Below are 24,342 nucleotides of genomic sequence, written 5' to 3' on the forward strand. Positions count from 1 at the left end.
AAACAGACCCGAAAACTGAGCAGCGCCGAACCTTTAACGAAATAGTTGCAAGTTGTACTCGATGGCCATCATTCCGGTTGGATACCCTGCAAATACTCTCAGCCATGAACAGATGAATGCTACTCGAGGCGCTCTAATCGATTGCATCATGAAGCAGAACTCAAGCCATAGTAAACCTAAGTTTAGGAGGCGCACATGCAGACAAGGGTATCTGGAAATTGCCTGTGCAGACAAAGATACAGCTAAGTGAATGCAAGATTCCACAGCTGCAATAAAGCCCTGGGAAAGCGCTAAATTGGAAGCCGTTGAAGCGGCACAATTCTAAAACAAGCGCTTTACGTCGGGTATTTTCCCGACGGCATCGACAGATTCGATGCAAACATACTTCGCTTCTTCGCCTGGTGCAGAAGCAGAACAAGTTCTGCACAAAATCTGGAGTCGTGAAGAGAAATATGGTCCCCAAAATCGTAGGAGCGGCAGATGAGGCTTCAGTGAATCCGATATCCTTCCAACACACACAGCTGAACTACAAATTCGGAAAGGCGCCACTTGAAGGGTGCCCCGGTCTTCGCCGAACGTGGAAATTCGAGGCAAGCGTGTACTAAAATATCTCCTGTTGGTGACCTAACACGGAAGACTAAAAGCAGAAGTGTCAAAGGAACATGCCCAGTTTTCTGCACTTCTGCTCGAAAATCTAGTGCACTACACCGATGCGCATCAATCGAGAAGCATATATATAACACAGTGTGTTTTGTTTCATGTGAGATCAAAAAAGTAACGCTTTTTGCTTTGAACACAATGAACACACGCCACCAAAAAACTACCTAAAATTAAGTACTTTTGACTCAATCTCGTGGTATCGTGCAGGAAGGTAAAATTAGGTAAACCGTGTTGAAGGTAGTTTCCATTTAACTACACGCTCATTGATAACCACACGTAGTCAAAAATTGAGTTTTCCTAGTTTATTCAGTTTTGAGTTTGGGACATAAATGTCAAATTTGAGCACATTTTACTCAAAAGGCAAATTCGGAAAATAATCATTCCGCATTTTTAATAAAGCTGCAAAAATATGAATTGGTATTTCAAATGTAATTTACCTGATCCTCCAGTCCGTTGTCCAGGCGTTTACGATGTCCGGAAATTTAATCTGAGGGTCTTTTTCTGCATCTATCTTGTGGAAACTGCAGAAACTAAAGAAACATAACTGAGAGTTAGAATTGAAAACAAGCGAATTTCAATCAAACTTACCTTCTAGTTTTATGAACAATCAGTGTCTTAAATTGTAAACTCTTTTTTAGTTTAAGTAGACGCCTGATTCCACACACTTTTTTGAGAGTAAGTAGTATTTTCACTCAGAAGTTTGAACATTTAATGATTACTCCAGGGATGAGTTAGTTCTACTCAAATTAAAACTCATTTTTTGACATATTGCTATTACTTTTGAAATTGAGTGCTCTGAACTCAAATTTTGAGTAGTTTTGAATGAGCGTGTACGGCAAAAATCATAACTCAACCTTGAGTTGAATTTACTTAAATTTAAGTTGAATTTACTTAATTTTGAGTATACCCCACTGAGTCGAATCTCAAGTTTTGTTTTTGACAACACTATTTAGGTGCGAAAGCGACGCGCTATAAGCGATATTTTCCGAGCCCCTGCTCGACCAGAATGATATTTGGTGGGCTCTTTGTTTACTTGGCTGATCAGCGGTTCACAGGTTTTCTAAAAAACAGCTGATCACCCAAGTAAACAAAGAGCGCACCAAATGTCACTCCAGCGTAAGCCGTGTGTTACAAGCGTTACTTTCCGAGCCCAAGCTCGACCGGAATGACATTTGATGCGCAGTCAGAAAGAAAAAAAGATAAACAAACATTGAGGTTTCAAAAATCTGTTTTCGAATATGAAAAATTTTAATTTTTTTTAATATGAATGGTGATAGGTGAACAATTGTAAATAAATATTACTGAGTTTTATCAACATCGTTGTATCTAAAACGCTCCAGTTTTGCTTTACGAGATAAAGTAAGGTATCCATACATTCTTTGTGGGAACAACATTTGATGGTTACAATTTCAATTCACAGCGCTATGTCCAAGTGTCACGTACCCAATTGTCACAACAGATCGTTCAAGAAAACCCATCATCAAACGTACCTTGACCCAGATCAGGTATCGTTTCACCGGTTTCCGTACAATGAGAAACGCAGGAAAAAATGGTTAGACTTTCTTGGTATAGATTCCTCTACTGATACCACCAATATGTTTATCTGTTCACGACACTTTCGTCGCGACTGCTTTCACGATTTGGTCTACCTTACAACGATCAAGCAACGGCGACGGATCCGATTCGATGGTAGGTATTTGAAGTGTAGACCAAAGAGTCAAAATACATCGCAAGGCTACATATTTTTACCTATTTTCAGCTATACCAACCATTCTGGAGTACGATAACAACCAGAATGTCAGTTCAAAAAACAAACTGATGGACGAAACCGATAACGAGTTCACCTATTGCGAAGTGCTTATTGAAGCAGCTGATTCGGAAGCATTCGATGGAAGTGAGTCCATTAGCTACAAAAGTGATGAGGATTTGTCCGATTCGAACGCCACAAACTGTACACTTGAAATGACATGCGAAAGTATCTCTTTATCAAAGAACAACAAGAAACGAATAAGTCCTGTAGACTGGAAGGGACGACCTCGCGAAGTAGATCCGGGACTGGGTCAATTTTTGAACAAGATAGACGAAATGCAAGCCAAACTACAAGAGGTACGTCGCCAACTGATGTAGAATATATATTTTTTCAATTGGTATATTGTACTCACTTATAAAATGAATTAAACTAGTGAAATCCAATAACTTTCTGGACCAACAACTGTTTTAATATTAACTTTTAATATAACTTTTCTGACGAATACAATAATTAGAATCATATTCGAATCGATACTAGCAGGGAACCGTAATTCATTTGTATTCTAGATTCAATCCCAGTCGGATTGAATTAACTGGGTCATTCCCTTTTATGAACGCATTTCAACCTATACCACTTTCGCTGCACTGCAGTCTCTTAAGAGTTGCATCGATCGTTCTTTTATACTATCGTGCTGACGCCACTCGGACACTAGCGATATCCACAACAGTCAAAACATCACAACAAAATATAAGCGCAGGCGTATCTCAGCACGTGACTGTTCCTTATCAACCCATGTGATAGCCTTCGAAGGGGATCGGAATGTACGTTCACGGTTGTGGGTGGTTGGTTGGGGGGAAAATCGTCGTTTTCCTGCAGCCGTCGCGTTCGAAAATTTCAGTCAACTACAGGACTTCGACTAGACAAGCTGGAAAAAGGAAAAGCTCCCATCCGCGACAAAACTGGCAGCCTTACATAATGGTGATTGTGAAAATGATGGTGGAAAATTTGAAGCGTGTTGAAGTTTAGGAGCAAAAGTTAACCATTAGTGAAAGTCCAATAGTATAGACGTTAGGAATTGTTTTATTTCTGTGCTGGAGAATTCGTGAAACGGTATTTTGTTCCGACCTATAAGCAATGTCAAGGTGTGACGAGAAGTGAATCAGTATATGGCTGAAGTGGTGAACATAGCTCAAAAAAGAGCATTTAATGCAAAGTTAACAACGCTTATCAGTTTGTAACTTATTGGCTACGGTTAGCACGTGCTACTAGAACTGGTTTCCAGCTGCGTGGGTGAGTCAATTCTCATAATTTTCTGCGAACAAAAGCACAACCAAAACGGTGAGACTTCCATGATGGCCGAATTTCTGCTTGTTCGTTTCACAGGAAAAATCGATATTTTCACTGGTCGTCAGTACTATCTCTTGCAGGTGGTGGATGTGGCTCTTTCGCTGGTGTTAGGGTGTCTCACGTAGAGATGAATTGTTCGGCTCACAGCTGAGCGTTTTAACACTTCTGTTCTGGTGGGTCGCTGCACGGCCTTGGATTGGGATTTTAGGAGAAAGAGGATGGTTTTCTATGTACAAAGGAACAAGTTACGTCCCTATTTAAGCATTTAATAAAATTTCTTACGCGAATTATGATTACCATGACTGGTTATATGAAACAAAATGCATGGTAATTGCATTTCCTTACGAGTCAAATATAACGAGTGAAATTAAATTTCAGGTTGGATTTTTTTTGCCATCGACTATACCTAAAATTGTCCATCTGCATGGTCCAATTTGAGACAACTTATTCAAGCATAAAGGTCGATTGAGACTGCCTTATCACTGAAGACCATGGACTTCGTGCAATCGCAAGAAAAATAGCTTAAAGGACCTAAAATGTCAATTCATCTATAAAAATCGTGAAATCAAATGCTCATTGAAATGAATCCATTGTTTCAAGCTCTATGTGGCAAGTTGCGTCATCTGGTTGAAACCTAAGCTAACTGGGCGGTCGATCGTCTTCAGCTCTATCACGGGTTAAAAAATGTACCAAGATTTCCACGTAAATTACGCAATTTATTAAGAACGATGCCCAATCGATTCATAACAGTTTTTACCTAGACTCTCAGCTAGAGATTTGACGTTTTGGATCGGTAAATTAATTAATTTGATATCACACCTTTGCAGTGGGATTGGAAAGAAGGGTCTATAGTAAATGATACTATCGCGTGTGACTACAACTGTTGTCAAGTAAGACCGTTAGTGTCAAATCTGTTTATTATTCCCTAGAGAATCGATAAAAAATCATTCTAGAACTCTAAGCACTAGGCGCACTGACATTCAAGTCAAGCTTTCAATGTGAGCTTGAGCGACCACCCTTGGCTGCTACTCCGTTATCGATCGGGACTAGCTGAAGCTGCACAGGGAATCAGTAGATAATTATGCTTGGGAGTAGCGAAACATCTTTCAATGTGCAACTCCTGGTAATCCTAAAGTGTTTCTGATCAATACCAGCGCCGGCCAGGCCCGAACGTAGATCGCGGAAGGAAAGGGAAGGAATGGTTAGTCCGATACTGGCTTTTGCTAGAGGCCGTATATACTACTGCGCACCACAAATATCACGGGAGGAGGATATTTTTGTTAGTAAGAGTATAGAAGTTGGATCTACTTCTTCTTTACCGACGCCAGAGAGGCGAATTCCACTACCTGGACTAGATATCGATCCACCAATTTCATGGACCGGGGACGAAAGGCTTTATTACTTCCCTTCCGAAGGAAGGCGTGACCACAGATTTTTTCACCTCAGAAAAATCTCAACGACCTCGGCTGGAATTGAATCCAGGCCAACTGGAATGAGTAGCGGTCACGCTTACCACTCAACCATCGGCGCCGTCTCCAAGTCAAGCTTTCAATGTGTGTAAGAAATAAAACTCACTTTGAAACACTATCGGCAGGTAGCAACTTGTCACTAGCCGGCGCTACGATCGCCCGGCATTCGCTATACGGACCTTGTATGCAAACTTTGATAGAATGGTGATTCCTGCATACGAACCTGGGTACGATGGTGATTTTTAACATATTTTCATTCAAACGCTTACGCAGGTTTTTGAAAAAGTTTGTTATAGCTTATATGTCTTGTGTTGTAACGGCATTTAATGAGCAAGGAACTGGAAGGTAAGTGCATTTTTCAATATTAAGAACCATAGTACTCAAGGAAGAGCAAGGAAATGAAGGAAGAAAGTTAAGAAAAGCGTGGAATACGGTCATATGAGCAAGCTTAGAGTTTAGAGTTTAGACATAGCCTACTCCGACAGAGAGTTTTCCAGCGAGTGAAGTTCTCCCGAAACCGTTGCTCGCTGTTCATCACGCCATTTCCGCTATAATTCGGTCATGATCTGCATCACGACTCTGTTGCCCGCGTCCCACGTTTTTACATCGCTTGTCTTTCTGTAGGTAACATTACACGGGTTGATGTCCTGTCCTCACTACGGTATCTACTCAACCTTCTCACACTCCGGGCACAATGATGACATTACGTGCCCGAACCGATGAAGATACTTCCGGAAGCAGCCGGGCCCGACAGGAGCGGTGTCAGGTGGAGGTTCACATTTCCGAGATTTCTATTGATCAACGTCGAAAAGTTTGGGATTATCCCATTCCTACTGCCACGTCGTCATCGAATCGATTCTCACCATCTTCCTCACGTTTCTGGTGTTTCCTCGATTGTAGCACTCGACTTCCTCCGCCTGGGTGATGCAGATGGGGGTCACTCAGCTGATAACGCATACTACCTCCGACGATATTGTTCTGTACGCGCTCGCGACTTGTACTACATTAGATAGCAGACATCTCGTGCAGCTTTTCGACCCGCCAACGTTTGGCATGATACTCGCTATTGCGTTCGTTCCCTCGCAGGCGTAATCGATGTGGTTGTTGAAGCTCAACCAGTTGTCGACTATCCCCCCAATTGCTTCAGTGCACGCTTCGATGCAATCACTTGCCCCCGAGGGTGATCTACATTTGCTGATCCGCTTTGCAGTTGTTGACCAACAACAACCTCTATCTTGTGGTGAGCTATCCGCAGCTTGACCCCGTTTATCCAGTTCCCCATCGCGTCTGTTGTCTCCTCAACCAACAACCCCAATTCATCTAGTGTCTCACCCATCACCGTTAGTGACACGTCCACGATACCCACGATTTCTTTTTTCGCAGTTTTCAGCACCACGTTTGGTATTCCATCCGGACCGGGGGCTTTCTTGATTTTGGTCGCATCGACGCTTCTTTGAACTCGTCGTTAGTCAATTTCCAATCGTCTGTGTTTGCCCCATCTTCTTCGCCGTACGGTACCGGCATGTCGCTCAACACCGGACGGGGCAAATCAGAAGGCCTGGATATAGGCTACACAAAATTTGAAGCTTTTACCACATGATGGCAGAAGAGCGCTGCTGGATAGCTTTAACGCAGCTTGGGAAGGTAGGCCCTTCCCTGACTCCTGGCGAATTTTCTTAACCGTTCCTATTCCCAAAAGGTGTCAAGGAACTATAGCACCGAGTGATTTCAAACCCATCAACCTACTCCCATGCACGGGGAAAGTAATGGCAAGGATGGTTAACAAACGCCTCACTGAATTTCTGGAGGAAAATAATCTTCTAGACCACCGCCAGTTCGCGTTTCGGAAGGGTCTTGGTACAGGAATCTATTTGGGCACTTTCCGGGAGATTGTCAGTCAGTCGGTAACAAACAGACTTCACACTGACACAGCCATCCTTGATCTCGCGAAGGCCTACAACAGTTTGTGGCGTGAGGGTGTACTTCAGCAGCTGCACCATTGGGGAGTGCGAGGGAATCTCGGTCACTTCACCAAGGAATATTTGTGTAACAGAAAATTCCGAGTCGTCATCGTAGATGCCAATCAAATCTCTTACTGAGACCAACGGGGTTCCTCAAGGATCCGTACTTGCTGTAAACCTTTGTCTCATGAGTATGAACACGCTTTTTGCTGCTCTTCCAAAAGGTGTGTACATTTTCGTGTATGCCGATGATATAGTGCTCGTTGTTACCGGAAAGACGACCGGAAAAATTAGAATCAAACTGCAAGCGGCTGTCAACGCAGTCGGCCGTAGGGCAGACTCCGTCGGTTTCAGCAGCTCCGCTGCATTGCTCATTGCTGTAACAGCCATCATATAGCCACTAGTCGACCTGTTAGCCTCACCGGAGTAACTATTCTATACAAAAAGGAATCAAAGATTCTCGGCATAACTCTAGATCGGAAGCTGACTCTCCTCCCGCATTTCAGACGAGTAAAAAAGGACTGCGAGAGTCGAAAAAAGTTAATCCGAACAATAAGTTCCCGTCATCCCGAAAGTAACAGACAAACTGTACTAAACATCAGCCAGGCGCTTATCCGCAGTCGACTCTTCTACGGCATCGAAATGACCAGTCAAAACCTAGCAGGAATAACCGACACTTTAGCACCAGTGTACCATGGCGCAGTACGATCGGCCTCGAACCTACTAACAAGCACTCCCGCTGTTTAGTAGGGAGCTGGAGCTCCCTACTAAAACTGGCACGTATTCACAGAACTAGGCCCCGGACCCGGACGGATTGAGGCCCTAATTTGGATGATAGTCTATCCAGATCAATTAGAGCAGGGCCTGGCCCTGCCCGAGCAAACTAATGGAGGAAAATAATCTTCTGCTTCTTAGCGGTGCAGGTAAGGCATTTATGTGCCTTAGTGCAACCCCGCTCTTTATGACCCTCCTCGCCGCAGCGACGACATCATTTGCTCCTGTCTATTCCCTTGCATTCGTACGGGGCCGAACTCAAGGCACCGATAGCACCTATCCACTGAAGGCGGCTGGGGTATGCGAACTGAGGTAGGCTACTTGCGTGCCAGAGAGAACCGCTCTCAAGCGCACAGAGGTCCGCTCGATTACTGCGCCACATTGTTCTGTGACGGCAGCGACGATATCGTCTGCGGGCGTGAACTCGTCCAGGTGCTTGCACTAGAGAGTCACTTCCGCCCAGTGTTACCACTATTAAATCTGTACTGGGAGTTGAAAAATCTTTTCTATCTGTACTCTTCTATAGAAAAATCTGTACCGGATTCTGTACCCAAACAATAACAAGCTTGTAAGAAAAATCATTTTTCTTAACATATTTTTCATTCGGGGATATCAAACCAGACATTCTGACTGGGTTGTTTTATTTGAGCTGGAATTCCGCAAGAAACCAGTTAGAATTCCGGATGATGAGTTTGACTGGGTAATGTAAATATCAGCTCCCGCTCAAATTCTCGTTGCGACTTTGTTTGCAACCAAAAGTGGCCAACAGAGTGGTGGCGAGAAGCTGAGATGGGGCTGGTAATATCAATAGGATGCGAGAAACTTGCTTGTAGGAATTCAAATGGAGTAGGTCAGAGTAAACGTATGCACTTCGAGAAGATTCGCTCGCCTTTCACTTAGACATCATCCCTTTGATTTGCTGAAAGCAAGTTTCTCGCATCTCTCCTAACTTAACGTTTACCTCCTGTTTACTGGGATGCATCGCAGGGTTAAATTATTTTACCTTGCTGTCTTGTAAAAAATCTGTACCAATCTGTACTTTTTTACAAAAGTCTGTAATCTGTACCGTACATAATCAGTACCAAGAATGCTTCAAAAATCTGTACCTTTCTAGATAAATCTGTACTTGTGGCATCACTGCTTCCGCCCCTAATGATCAAGGTTTAGTGCGCCGCACTAGATTGTGCGCCGCACTAGATTGTGCGCCTCGCTTCAGCACCAAGAGCATTTTGCCGGTCTTGGTGCATCTCACTCTGCGCACGCCCTGCCCAAGAGCCGAGAGGCTTTCGGCCGCCCGCATTGACCTAAGGACGTCAGCATATTTGTCCTCGTCGGTCTTCACCCACAAGGCCTCGCCTCTGTCCTTGTGGTACCTTTTTTCTGCCCGGGGGGGTCATTTGCACCCCGCTTTACATCGCCCAAACGGCGTTTGGCCGTCACGGTTACACGCCGTTTGGCGTTGCTTTTTGCACCCTCTCTTGGTGGCTTCCTAGGTCGCTTCAGGTTCGGCGCCGTTTTGCCCTTGCCCCTTCGAGGGGAAATCAACCGCCGCTTTGAACGACTTGGCTGCTCCATAGAAGGGGAAGGGGAAGGCCCCTGTCTGGGTTCCTCTGTCGGTATTCTCTCTTCCCTCCACCCTCTTGACGTATGCTTCCTGTTCTTGTCTTGCGACTCGAACAGCTTTGCGGAGCACCAACAGGTTCCGTTTCAGATCCTTGCTGATGTTTTGTTTCGCATTTGCGATGCTGTCGAATTGCTCCACAACTTTAAGCATCGCGGGTAGTGGCCCGTCCAGCGTGTTAGTAGGACTATTTCCTACCATCGCTGGGGAGTCACTGGTGCTGTCGGATGCAGCTCCCGTCGCTCCACTAACCCCCCCCCCCCCCCACTGGGGGAGACCTCGCCAAACCACCTCTGGCAAAGGGGTTCGGCACCTCCGTTTTTTGATTTTTATTTTTGTTTACTTCACTCATATTGTTCCCACGAATTGCGCGAGAAAGAAAGGTCCGCCACGCCAGAGCTCCGCAGTAACGTGGTAAGGGACGCTTACTGTGGGGGTTGCCCAGGTACCCCACAGGCTCCGTTAACGATCGAGCATCTTTTTCACCCCCTCGACCACTCATCCCTCGGCACGGATCGCTTCACGCCTTGAACTTGGGGTTATGACCGTTGTTGCTTTACGTGATGACTACGGCCTAGATCATCACAACCATCCTCCTTTACCAGGACTTTGGACCTGTAGCTCTGGTTCTCAATAGTTCCAAGTTCGTAGGTTATTACGGACATTCTACTATTGGGATCCGTCATTCGCTAGCGGAGTTGGCTCAATCTGAAGCAACTCAAGAACACACCAGACCTCCAACTCATTTTCGTCGGGTGCAGAAGATTTTAGAGAGTTTTTCCAACAACCAAGAACAAGCCAACTGCATTACAATTTATTAAGATTTAAAACAAAATGTAATCAATACCTTTTCCTTATGCGGCGAATGACCTGCTAGATTAAAGTAGCTAAATAAATAAATAAATAACAAAAAGCTCATACTTGCTTCACACATACTTTTACTAATGTACTCTTTTTTATAGACGTGTATATCACATTTTTAATAAAAAAAAGCGAAGAGAAAAGAAATTATATGGGATATCGATTTTACCCATAGTGCATGAAAGAAATCACTTTGCTTGCAGTTTTGCAACCAATATTTTTTAATCAAATTAAATTTTTGATGCGCTGACAAAATTAGATCCTGTGAAGAAATTTTTAAGGAAGAAATTTGCTCAAAAACAATATTTTTATTGGTTTTGTGGTAACTCCGAAAAAGGGTCATGCTTATGGTGTCGGTTTTAAGCATAATTCCCCTAATTGTTTTATTTATAATGCATAGACATGGTAAATGATGTTCAATGTAATAGGATAATCCGCATATGACACCTGCTATTGATCCTTTTTTATTTAGCACACCCTCTACACAGAGTGCTCGCTGTCCCTCAGATATTCTCCAATAATGAATCAAACAGGGAAAACATTCACCCGCAACAAGTTATATAAATACGGTGGAAACTCAATTGAAGTCTTCTTCTGGCCTCGCACCATACCAATACCACACCCGGGAAAATGTTAAATGTTTGCCGCACAGCATCCCCTGTTGTGGTATACACTCTAACGCAAATACTATTTACTATGTGCCCCGTGCTTCGAGTACCGTCGGTTTATGTTTCAATATTCAGACTGCGTGCTAACGACCTTGGAATTTAATCGATTTTGCTCACGACTGAATCATACCGTGCAAGCAGTGATGGCAAAATCCTACTTGAAGCTTGCTAGCATTATTGCTTACCATGTTCTCGCAATGGGGATGCGACGAATCACAAGATTTTTATGGTTCGAGGTCCGTCCGTCTTTTAATGTTGTTTGACGTTGTATAAGTAAAAAGCAGAACTTTAGTACTATATTGACCTTCTATTTTGGCCGACTTACTCCGCAGCCGATTGTTGAGTGTATATGACAATCAGACGAAGAACCCCCCCCCCCTTATTTGCGGCCCAAATATACGCGAATGTCGAAAAGCTTATCAGAAGAGTGCGAACGGTCTGAATAGCCAGACCAGGGAATATACCTATAAGTAATCCAATTAAAAAAATTACGCAATCATGCGTCTCTATGGAGGCTGCTGATGATGCCATCACATTCGAGTTCAGTTCACCTCATAATACTTAACAGTGATAGGATGGGAATGGTCCACAATGAATCCCGTGGCTCCAGTGAGCAAACAGCCATCTAACGATATTTGAGTGACAACTCAACCAAAGTGATGCTGAAAACAAAAGTTATGTAATTTAGAAAGCTCGGCGTAATGGGAGAGAAAGCGATAATCCTTGCTCGGCAGGAAGATGACGATGCCGCAAATTGTCCAACAACTGGACTTCTGTTGACATTGGAAACTACCAGAGTTTGCGCTGTAGGACGCTGTTTTTATTAGACGAAACGATTCCGTATACACTATATCAGTGTACAATGTCGAAAATGAAAGCATGTCCTTGTTTTATGGGTCAATTTTGCACAACCGAGAACATAAGAGAAGCAAGGTTAACAAACTTTCATTAGTTACGTTCAGTAGCTGAAGCTGACCATTTGCAGGAGGGTGGTTTTGGAAGAATTGCGTCTTACGGAAAAATGTTTAGCTTTCATTAAAATTATAAAACCTGTTGAGCATCACGAAAACATAAGGCACGTGTGCACATCCTTTCATCCAACCAATTTCATTTTCACAGTGTCTTCGTGTAATTGGAATATGTCGGATTGTAGTTGCAAGAAATAAAAATCCAATAATTGTCACGCACAAAAAATATCATCTTGATGAAGCAAGTTTCAAAGCGTTTACTTGTCGAATCATCTCGCTTTTAGCAGCATAGCGCAAATTAATGTGGATGCACCCGGGGTAATAAATGCCAAACTAAATAAAGTGTGTGGAAGCAAGAGAATTTGTTCCCTCCAGATCTCTCATGTAGATGGTCATCTATTTTTAACGATAAATTTGAACTGATTTTATAATAAATAACTATACAAGTTATTTGCTGGGGGAAGGGAAGGAGTATTCTGTCATCGTGGAATCCGATGTAATATGCCATGAAGAGCAACAGCTATTGACGCAACTGTACGCAACATGACAAAGTAGGGAACAGAACGACGCACGAACAATATAGATATCTCATATCATCTACATATGTCTACTATTATTGCTACCACGTAACAACTTCTACCCACGTAATATCTTCATCAAGTTTTGCTCTATTATTTTACAGATCAAGCAGATTGAACCAGAATCTTTGGATCGAAAACTGACAAAGATAATTTTTATAACGTTGGCACCGACAAGATATGGAAATTGAAGCAACAATAATTAACATGAGAGTTTTGCAGTCTTTGCTCTTCACGCCCGCATGTATGCCTTGTTCGAAAGCCAAAACGACTTATACAATGCGGGATACCTCATTTTGTTTTTGTTTAGTAATTCATGAATATATGTGTCAGCTGACGATACCGCTTTATGAGGTAACAACAAGATGAATGTTTGACGTGTTGCAGATGATATGATTTGGAACTAATGATTTTTATGCAGATTTGTTTGCCTTTCTCATAAACAGAGGGCTATGCTATCACTTTAAACTATCTAAACGAGACCGGGATGGCCTAATGACATATATCATTCCACTCAATTCGTCGAAATCGAGACATGTTTCTGGGGTTTTATGTACGTGTCAAATAATGCCCCCCAATTTTCTCAACGATGACTAATCAAATTTGCACAAACTTATGTCGTTTTCGTTTTTGACGGTGCACTACACCGGTGTAGTCAGTGCTACACTCAGTCAAACTTGGGTGTAATCAGTCTATCTCTTTTTTACACAACACCGATGCAGCACCAGGTAAAAACGAAAACGCCATTAGTTTCAAATGAACGGTGTAATGCTACCATACACAGCAAAAAAATATGAAAATTAACTTCAGCGTATTTCCTGATATCGCAGAAAAACTATTCGTGTAATTATGTTTCACGAATAAATTTCCGCTATATATCATGCACATAAAATGACCCCTGAAAATCATGCAAATCTGTATGTTCCTATGGAAATTTACACTATTCTGCTCGAGACCTGCGCGCTATTCATTCAACTTTCAGGTAAAATATCTTATTTTTACACGATTTTATACGAAAAGGTGTTGAGCAAAGAGAAAAACTAACAGCGTCATACACATACATGCACGAGCCGCAACTCAATGCGCTTGGATCGTCCACGCTCAAGCCAAGCTTATGTACGCCACTTTGCAGTCACGTTGTTATGTGTCGCTTTAGCCTAGTCCACAAAGGGGTGTCTCTGGTGAGTCAAAGATTGTCGGTTCAAGTCTTGGTATTATTTAACGGATTTGATGTCGGTATCGTCACCAATACATACGTAAGTTATTTATAGTACGATTTGTGGCCAATGTAAACCTAATCACTCGCATAATTTTACACTATTGGTGCGTTTCCTTTATGTGCAGTATAGTTAGCATAATTTTACATGATTTTTTTTTATCTGTGTAGACAGCTATTGATTTTTTTTTCGATTGATGTTCCAGTTTCAGAGTTATGAGCCACAAAGAAAATTTCAATGCAAACCGGTATCGCCTTGATATCAAGACGACGCCAAACTATTAAAAATGTGTTTAGAATTACTTGGATATGCAGGTCTCGATCACTAATAGACTACCAAAATAACTCTGACCACTTTACATTCGGTTTTGAGTATCCCTTTCAGAAACGGTGGAAAAAAGCAGTATCTAGTAATAATGTCTGGTACGACCTATTCAAACAGAGCCGTAGCAATCCTGTTTTGCGTGAGGGGGCAATTTTTTTTTATTAAACTTAACGTATATTTAAAGCAAGGGACTGGAAAAAAAAGTATTTTTAATATTTAGTGCTCAAGACGATACGGACTCCTGCGGTAGAGCACAAAAGGTTACGTCGTCAATAAACTCTAAGCTTGCTCATATGACCGTTTCCACGCTGTTCTAAACTTTCTTCCTTTATCGTCTCGCTCATTACAAGATAAAAACAATAAATTGATTTACTCTTAGTCGTTAAGAAACAAGAAAAAAGAGACCCACCCCTTGGTCAGCAGTTGCTACGTGATTTGGTATTTAATGTGGATGAAGCGGTTGCGCAATGTCACGACACGAATTCAATGTCGTGCCCCAGGAACCCAAAGCTGCAGTATTCTTTTAAGTTGACCTGTGAACTTCAGGTCATGAATGGTAACGTGCTCCCAATTCACCTGGAATTTGTGCAAAACCTGGAAGTATTCTGTGTTGCAGTGGCAACCGTAAGATGTTTACGATACCCACTTACACCTAGAGGCGACCAGTCTCAACATCACCGGGAAAAGCAAATACCTCCAGGGTAGCGGAGATTCGAGAGTCGGATCTCGAACAACTCAGTCGCTATCATTGTATCTACTGAGCTTCGCATGCTGGGAGCTTGCCAGCTGACGAAAAAACACGACACACTAATACAGTATCTTATCCAAATGACTAAGGCGTTAAACTTCTATGACCAAATCAGCCACAAGAAGCCCAATTTCAGCGAAGATCTACCCGATATCAGCGATGTTATAGCTTTTGAACCAATATTTGGGAGGTCCCCGTACAATATCGCGAAGGGCAACAATGGCTTAGGCGCTAGAAGAAATGAACAGGCGAAGAAATCGACGATATGTCAGCTGTCTCCTGTCTAACCCAATGATGAACGCGAGGGTACGCAGTATCTTAGAAATTGGGCGTTACACGAGCCCCGTTTATTGCCAGATTTCATAACCCGTGGTACCACAATTCTCAACCCCCATCAGGGCGATTGGTCGGGACTGGAGACTGCGACGAAGGTGAAATGATTCGGGATACGATTCGCGGCGAATCATATCAGTATATCGGATTCCTGCAGCTCCCCGGGATTCGCCACACCGACATCAAACTTAAGCTCCGAAATAACGTTCTTGAACCAAGTGAACTGTATCTTGAAGTCTTTCTTGAACGCGTGAAGTCAGAGTAATCAACACGTTGGCTGCCCCCGTGTTAACCTAAAGTTTCGGCATCATCAAATAGAGTTGGTCAGTTCAGCTCTGGAAAATCTCGAGAGAAAATTGAGGAAGGCGTTTAGAATCAGCGGCAATGCGCCATCCTCAGTCGGCGCTGGAAAGATTCACATTGCCACGGAATTAAGGAGGACAAGAAAAACATCCAGGCAATATGTGTAGCGCAGGTGCTACAGCTACAAGAAAACTTTGTAGAAAATACCAGCCGACATGGAGTATATCAAACAATTTGTGCTGCGGACCGCAATTATAGCGCAAGCGAACTACAATCTTAAATGCAATTTGCAGACTAAAGAGGAAAAGATTGCAGAGTGGAAGTAGATAGCTGTGCACGGTGCCCATCCACACCAGTTGAAGCAGCCGTACATCGACAAAACTGAATCTATTTTTTGAACAACTTGTGTTCACATTCGGCCCTTCATTATACAATTTGCGATATTATGACAGATCGTCTAAGCGCGGTGCTTCATGAAGCGCGGCCACTTGCGGCGATGAAATTTCGGGTCGATACTAATTACCACAGTATAAACTATACAAATGGATCTCTTGCTTTTTGATTATTCTTTAATTTCGTTCGGCGCAAAACGCGTGGGGGGCAAAGTCCCCTCTTACCCATTAGGTTGCTACGGCTCTGTATTCAAACAATTGTATATCGCATTCTTGGTCATTATATCAAACTTGTAGACCATGTTTTATAAATTAGAAACTTAGTATCGGAGCAAATCCAAAAATCAGAAGTTTATGATAAAGAATGAGAAACAATTTATAAATATTCTCTAGCCATCAGATAGTCATTCTGAAAAAGAAGCAGTCTTGAAAAAAATAAATTTTCATTTCAAGACCTAAAAATTATTGAACTCAGAAACAAAAAATCGCAAGCTTCATGACTTTATAATTCATTGTTATATTTCTTTTTTTTTGTCAGGCCACTGTGACCACTATTCATCTTTTGTGACTGCCCCTGTTTGCTCTACATGTTACAAATGGCCCGAATCCAATGTAGTAAACAGACATAACACTCTAAATTTCACCATCGCTAACATATCAAATTACAAATATGTTAGTGTGCAGGAACCACGCATAACGCTGTGGCGCCACTGTTCAATAATTGATATACGCCCGTAGTAGTCTGGAAAATATCCCGACACGAGATTGTCAAAACAAAGGTTAGTGAAAAATGCGAGAAGTCACGAAGCAAAAGTTTTCAACAGGTAATGGTATATGCCTGATACCTGATTTCAGGGTACCATTTTGTGTTAATCGTACCGTTGGTTGTGGCATTTTTTCCGTTATTAATAACGTCCGTGAGTCCCTCAAATTATGTGTCCCACCTGTTAGACATTGAACAAAGCTATTCGGATGCGTTTACGAACACAACGTTGTAGTTATGCTTGATCAGCCTAGCTTTTAATTGATACTTCTTAATACAATGTTATTTAGCAAAGCACACCCAATATAAATGAATTGTTCGTTGGTATTAGATGGAAGCGGATGCGTACTCGAGTATTGATACACAAAGAATCTACAGAAAACATCAACACATTTGATATTGGAAAAGGTTCAGCTGAGAGTACTGACTAAATTATTCCTTTATCTATTGTCATAAGGAATTCATTTTCATAACTGAAACTGCTTTCAGAGCAGCATCGATAGTTTCGCAAGGTGAAGTTTGTTGAAGAACCTTTAGCTTTGTCTGCTGCTTATCCTCGGCTTATATCCGTAATTATCTGCAGGATTTAAAGAAAACTAATATTAACATTAATTTCAATATATGTCCTACAATACCTACATCTTGCAAACAATAACTCAAAGAATTGCCAAATCTCGTTAACGTCATATTTCACATCAAGCTTTGAGTTTTGATCCAAGATATCGAAAGGCAGATTCATAGCACAAATATGTAAATATAAGGACTCTTGGCATATTATTGTTACTGTAATACAAAAGGTCCCCATTAGAGGATAAGTTATGAGTACGTATATCCATTCATGGGTAGCTCCTACTTAACGGGAAGAAGAAGATGGTAGAACTTGAATCACTTGAAACCAACTCACTATTGTATTCAAAACTTATACCTATCCTGTCAGTTGAACGAAAAAACTTACAAGCTAACAAACAACAATCTGTCAACGCTTACCGGCATCACTGTCTTCGATGAGATAATCGAAAAAGTTGAGCAGGAACGCCAGTAGATGGCGCTGATGGTGTTTAGTAGTGAACATTAGAATGTGAGCGATGAAAATCACGAATAATTCTTCGAAGAGTTATGTCTGTTTGTCTGTGGAAATAGTACTGAACAATGGAATATGTTCCGAGCTCTCGGACTCGTAGTTACAGAATTGATATATTTCCTAAAATTGAGTTATATTATTGTTATTGGTTTCTTCGTTGGAAATTTCCTTTATCCAGTTTCCTCATATCGCCAAGGGTGCCAACCTTAGTGGGTGCCAAAATCTTGGTCTGCTTTATAAAATAAGTGTTAGTTAGAGGGTTAGTAATAAAATAAGTCAGGATAGGAGTATCATCCCCAGGTACACACACAAAATTATTGTTCGAAAGTCGAACTGAAAAACTGTTTTTTTTTTTTTCATTTTCAAGGATTTTTATGAACGTGTCCACTGGAAAACAGCCAGAGAACGAATGATCGGAACGGTGAGAATGAAGAAACGGTGAAAATTTAACGGCAGACATCAACATGCCCCTCCATAGCTCTATTCACTGCCAGAAGTCTGGCGGCGACTGAGTTAGCTAAGAGGGCAAACAGTGATAATAAATATCTCAAGCCTGTGCGCTGTCCAGGACCTAAAAATAGATAACGAGAGAGATTTGGCCCGATCGATGAGAGGGAGAAGTGACGATCTGCTTATAAGAGACATTGGGGGTCGATGGGTCAATTAGGAGGTATTGGAGGCTGCGGCGGTGATCACCATACTATTGGTAATATGTGATGACATCATCACAGTTCCTCGATGGCGGAGTGGTTAACGCACCCAACTAGAGACAGGAAGATCGCAGGTTCGATTCCTGTTTGAAGACATATCTTTTCTCAGTGTTTAAAATAAAGGCGAATTTTCACCGTTTCTTCATTCTCATCGTGTTCCGGTCATTCTTTCTCTGTCTGTTTTCCAGTGAACACGTTCCTAAAAATCCTTGAAAAAAAAGCCAAAGTAGACAGCAAAAGGCGCATAACTGAGACTCTACCAAAGGCGCCAGAAGATGACGCTACGGACCTGTTAGTCCAGAATAAACAAGACTTTCAACAAAACTAGCAAAAATTATTGCAAACTTTTTGCGCTCGTTTTCCCACTTTCATAGAAATCCGGGAACGGAAATGTGGTCATAGACATAGGTCACATTTTTAATGCTGTAGCAAAGATCGTAGAGTAAGCTAGATTAATTATCATCGACCAAATAATTCCATGCGGTGCCGTGAAAATTGAAATCTCCTCGATGCCCAGAGAAGTTTCGCAATATTACAAAGTTACCCGTTCCCAACCAAGGTCCAACCTATCCTGTACTGAATCTCTGATTGAAATATCACATGAGATTTTCGGTGTTCCTAGAAGCGTTGTGGACTAGCTTCCTCTTGTTGGTATATTGACGGCCTCTCAAGAGAGAAAATTGACCGCCTCTCAAGAGAGAAAAAATATTGCTGCAAAGGCCCATTTTCTTGTAATTTGCGCAATACTACATGCATGACGCGCGGCTCAAACAACCCTGATCTAGTTTAAAGGAACACACCATTTTATGCCATCCGGTGTGATTGTCATTCAAAATCTTCGCTCGCTGAAGCAAGGGATCTTTGAAATAGTCAATCTCGTCCTTCAGTAGATCCACGCATGCCAAATCCGAATCGATAACTACACCATTGATCTTAACTTTGTGAACGGGTATGTAAACGCGTTAGTTCTTCAAAAAAGTAAGGTCACCAGTAGCGTTATTTGTTTGGTTTGGGCAATATATCACAATTCTGAACTTATCTAAGCGAACTTTCGAGATATCTGGCGTAGCGTCTTGCGGAATATTAGAATACCTAGCGGGCTATCTTTGATCCGAAAGAAGATTGGATACGGTCGAACCCAGTTCAATGTGTTTGATTTTAAATGAGAACTCGGAGTCTTTGATGACGAATCTTGTTCGACTTCCATTTTAGGATCATTTTGGTCATTCCAGGAGAGTTCATTTATGCACGGGCCTAGAGCCAGACGCAAAGTGAAAACAGTAGAATAAGCAGGAAGAGACAAAAATCACGGGGGTATAATTTGAACGACAAGTTTAAATAATGGAATAACGTGCTCATCTAAATATGACGGGATGCAACTTATTTTCTTAGAAATTGGAACGAACAATATGTGAAAAACTTAATCAGCAATAGATCATAGAAGCATCTATGGTTCACTTGCTTGTGAAAAAAGATGGGTGGGTGTTGTCTGGAATATAACCGGAATACCGTGACGGCCATTGGCCTGGTAATTCAAATCTAATGATATGTACCCTAATCAACCATCTACCAACCAGTTCAAAGTTCCTAAAATTGTCTCCTCAGTATACTTGATATACGGTAGAGTGCCAATATTTATGATCTTCCTGAATTTTCAAACCGAACACATCTCAAAAATATTGCATATGTAGGAGCGAGATAATAAACCAACAGTGTTAATAGCGACATGTGACCTCTAGTAGTTATAATCTCTTTTATTCAAACGATTACAGAGGAGGTTTTTCGTGAACGATTGTTCTAGCTTAAATGTCTGTTTGCTGTGCTTGAACTGCATTTCGCTGACAACTGTCTTTCGCATCTTATTGAGGCTCCGCTTGATGATTACCCAACATTTTTTCTAATGAACGTGTTGGGAGAGTATATCCTTGGGCATCACTTTCACGTAGTTCGTTGCGTACTACTTCATGACCTTTTTTCCGTAATGATAAATCCGACCAAAACAGAATGAAACAATTGTGTTGCTTGAGGATAGACAACAGACGTTTTTCAAGGCATTCCTGCACGTGAATTTCCTGGTTGATGATCGAGATTGTGTCGCTTTTCAAGCCACATGAACAGATGGTCTGCCATACGAGATATTTCTCTGTGAACTTCGACAACCTAATGCACTTGATAATCTCTGCCACTTCTTTCATCTTCCAGTTTGTTGTGGGCCGTGTTCGAAGGTGACCGATAGAGAAGATTACACGACCCACACGTTAAAACATATACTTTATTAAAATATTACGCGGACGAAACAGAGTGGTAAAAAATACGCGTGTTACTGCTATTGAACTATATTACATTCTGACTAGCTAACCGGATGCTGTTCGGTGCGTCAACTGAGTGACAAGCGGGCTGCCACCAGTGAGCCCAACAATTCCTATTGAGTTGTAGGGATGTCCACGTCTCCAACATCTCCCCTCCTAATACAGCTGATAGGGGTCGAACCATTGCGGAGCTCTTCGGATACGCGAAAAGCGGCGAGGTACCTGAACAGCTGAATCGGCTTCATTTGCAGATTGAAATTCTGATGTCGAACTTGGCGATGTTGAAGATGAAGAAGACGATACTGATAACTGTGACGATGACTCCGATGATAAGGTAGGCCTTCTCACCAAAGTATTTGGTGTTGACGATGGTCTCAAATTAGAGCAGCTTGTAAGAGGTGCTACTGGCGTTGAGTGTGCTAATGGATCCGTTGTGCGACGAACTGGAAGATTCCAAGCATCAAGTAGAATGTTGAGTGGAAGTTTCGTACTATCTGTCGATGTCGATACGATTGAGATACAGCGCGATCTCGAAGCTGGTTAACATGGGACCGAACAAGCCTTCTATTGTCGAGCTGAACGTTGTACATTACACGACCTATACGTGCCATTGATTTTTAACGAAGACTTTTGCGTATACCGAATCTTTAGCTTTGAACTCACGCTTCAAGGGTCGGCTCTCGCTAGGCTGTTCAAACTGCACAGAATCTGGTGGAGGACGGAGTAGATCCAAACTGGTACGGATCGGACGACCGAACATGACTTCTGCTGGTGATTTTCCATCCGGAGAAGAAAAACAAGGTGTGCTCCGGTAAGTCAGCAAAAAAGTACTGAGTGCTTCACGCATTGTCGCTCTCCCCTCCTTAATCTTCTTTATTGACCGTTTGAATGTATCCACAAACCGCTCAGCTTGACCGTTCGATTGTGGGTGAAACGGCGCAGTTGTGAGATGCTCGATACCGTTATCCGTACAGTAGGATTGAAATTCTGCACTGGTGAACTGTGAGCCATTGTCGCTCACTAGTGTCTCTGGCATTCCCAAGCGTGCGAACAGTTCTCTGATGATTTTGATTGTAGCGGCTGTAGTGATGATGCGAGTCTGCACAATCTCAGGCCACTTCGAAAAAGAATCCACGATGACCAAGTAGTATTCCCCGTCGATCGGTCCAGCATAGTCAAGATGTACACGCTGCCACGGTTTTGTTGATTTAGGCCAAGACAAAGGCGCTGACTTCGGTGGTGTTTTCGCAGTCATCGCACATTGATGGCAGGATTTAACATAATGAACAATGTCGTTATCGAGAGTTGGCCAATAAACATAAGACCTGGCAATCGCCTTCATTCGCTGGATTCCAGGGTGGCCACGATGAAGCTGCTGAAGACTGCGCTTGCGATGGGGCGAAGGAATAACAAGTCGATCGCCAAATAGTATGCAGCCTTGTACCGTGGTAAGTGACTCACGTCGTGCATAAAACCGCTTGAGCTCTGCATCAGTAACGGTCTCAGGCCAACCGTCAATCAGGTATCGATAAACTGCTTTGGTGATAGGATCGGACTGTGTAGACTGTTGTACGATTCTAAAACTCAGAGGGAGAACGGTTAGTGTATCTTGTGTAACTGACCTTAAGTCATTCTCCAAAGAGACCGAAGCAATCACGTAATCTTCCTCAGGTCTGACGTGCTGGTTGATCAGACGGGAAAGTATGTCAGCATTGCCGAATTTCGCTGTCGGGACGTACTCGATGGTGAACTCATAAAGCAATAGCGTAAGAGCCCAACGTTGTAACCGGTTCGATGTGTAAACAGGAATTCCTTTCTTCGAACTGAAAATCCTCAGCAGCGGCTCTTGATCAGTCTGAAGATGAAAGCGACGATCAAACAACATTTTGTGAAATTTAGTCACTGCAAAAATTATTGCAAGTCCTTCACGATCGGGCTGACTATAGTTTTTCTCTGCTGCTGTGAGTGCTCTGGAGGCATGCTGTACCACCTTGAGAGTACCGTCCGGAAACTTGTGTGATAATGTTGCACCGACACCAACAGACGACGCATCTGCCGACACAACTATATCAAGCGCAGGGTTGTAGTGTGTCAACAGTAGATCGGATTTCAACACTTCTTTAAATTTGTTAAATGCCGCCTGGCATTTTTCCGTCCACTCAAATTTTGCATTCGCCTTGAGCAGCTCATCAAGAGGATACCGAAGGGTGCGCATACTAGGAACAAACTTGCCGTAGTAATTTATTGCTCCTAGGAAAGAGCGAACACCGGAAACGTCAGTGGGCGGTGGCATTTCGTTGATGGCTTGAACCTTTGATGGATCCGGGCGAAGACCGTTGCGGTCAAGCAGATGACCTACATATTTAATTGGCGGCTGAGCGAATATGCACTTTTCTACACGAATGGTAAATCCAAAATCGCTGATCCTTTGAAACACTGCATGAAGGTTCGCCCAGTGATTTTCAGGATTTACACCACCAACGACGACGTCATCTAAATAACCACACGTATGAGGGAGGCCTGCCAGCATAGTATCGATAAGTTGCTGGAATGCTCCCGGTGCTGCTTTGACTCCCGGTGTCAGACGGTTGTACCGGTAAAGTCCCCGATGGGTGTTGATGGTTAACAATTCACGGCTGCTTTCGTCCACTTCTACCTGCAGAAATGCATCCGACAGATCAATTCGGCTAAACACTGTGCAATTAGCCAATTTGTTGAAAATTTCTTCCGGTAGCGGCAACGGATATTGATGCGGTTGCAGGGCATTGTTGAGACCGGTGGAATAGTCACCGCAAATACGAATAGATCCGTTCGTTTTTCGGACGACAACGATGGGAGCTGCCCAATCCGAAAAGTCTACCGGTGTGATGATTTTTGCTCGTTCCAGTCGGTCGAGTTCGTTATCCACACTGCTATGTACCGCATAAGCCACTGGACGCTTTGCACGAAAAACTGGAGTTGCACCTGGTATTAGTTCCAATTTCACTTTTGTTTTCGTACACAACCCCAGCTCGTTCCTAAACACCCTCGGGTATGCTGATTTCAGTGACTTCAAAGTGACAGAAGGAACAGTGACGTTGTTGCAGTACGTGCTAATGGGCAGTGACCAAAGATCGAATGCATCCATCAAATCGATGCCAAGAAGGTAAAGTGGTTTTTCAACAACGTAAAACTGACAGATATGTTGTTTGTCATTGAACGAAATGTCACAACTGAACTTAAACAAAAACTGCAAGCGGTCGCCTGACGCTGTTGCGGCTTGTTCGTTTGCCGGTACTGTGGGTGGTTTACCTATTTTCTCCCACAAACGTTTCGAAATGATGCTTATGTCAGATCCCGTGTCCAACTGCAGACGCACATTCACACCGTTCAACATCACTGTAACAAAACGGCGCCTTTTATCGACGGTATTAATCACAAGACTTACGCTTTTTGTAGCATACGATCCCGGGTGCTTTTTGTTTCGACTGGCTTTGGATGGTCGCTTGGCAGTAGAACAATAACC

General features: G+C 42.6%; 3 protein-coding genes across 7 annotated transcripts in view; 2 read left to right on the top strand and 1 right to left on the bottom strand.

The window, feature by feature from the left end:
* The first annotated feature begins 1,868 nt into the window (after positions 1-1,868).
* On the top strand, positions 1,869-2,863 carry LOC131676390 (THAP domain-containing protein 5-like). Its single transcript, XM_058955457.1, has 3 exons — positions 1,869-2,019; positions 2,081-2,349; positions 2,420-2,863. The coding sequence occupies exons 2-3, from the start codon at positions 2,085-2,087 to the stop codon at positions 2,785-2,787; spliced, it is 633 nt and encodes a 210-aa protein (XP_058811440.1). The 5' UTR covers positions 1,869-2,019; positions 2,081-2,084; the 3' UTR covers positions 2,788-2,863.
* Positions 2,864-3,284: 421 nt separating this feature from the next.
* LOC131678967 (MAP kinase-activating death domain protein) overlaps positions 3,285-24,342 on the top strand; it is a 67,022-nt gene continuing 45,964 nt past the window's right edge. For all 5 annotated transcript variants that reach the window (XM_058959439.1, XM_058959476.1, XM_058959467.1 and 2 more), the window contains exon 1: positions 3,285-3,700. The gene's annotated coding sequence lies outside the window, so the exon portion shown is untranslated. The remainder of the gene's footprint in view (positions 3,701-24,342) is intronic.
* Positions 21,436-24,277, bottom strand: LOC131676044 (uncharacterized protein K02A2.6-like). Its single transcript, XM_058955172.1, has one exon. The coding sequence runs from the start codon at positions 24,211-24,213 to the stop codon at positions 21,436-21,438; it is 2,778 nt and encodes a 925-aa protein (XP_058811155.1). The 5' UTR covers positions 24,214-24,277.

Source organism: Topomyia yanbarensis, chromosome 1 (assembly GCF_030247195.1).
Source record: "Topomyia yanbarensis strain Yona2022 chromosome 1, ASM3024719v1, whole genome shotgun sequence".
Classification (NCBI taxonomy): domain Eukaryota; kingdom Metazoa; phylum Arthropoda; class Insecta; order Diptera; family Culicidae; genus Topomyia; species Topomyia yanbarensis.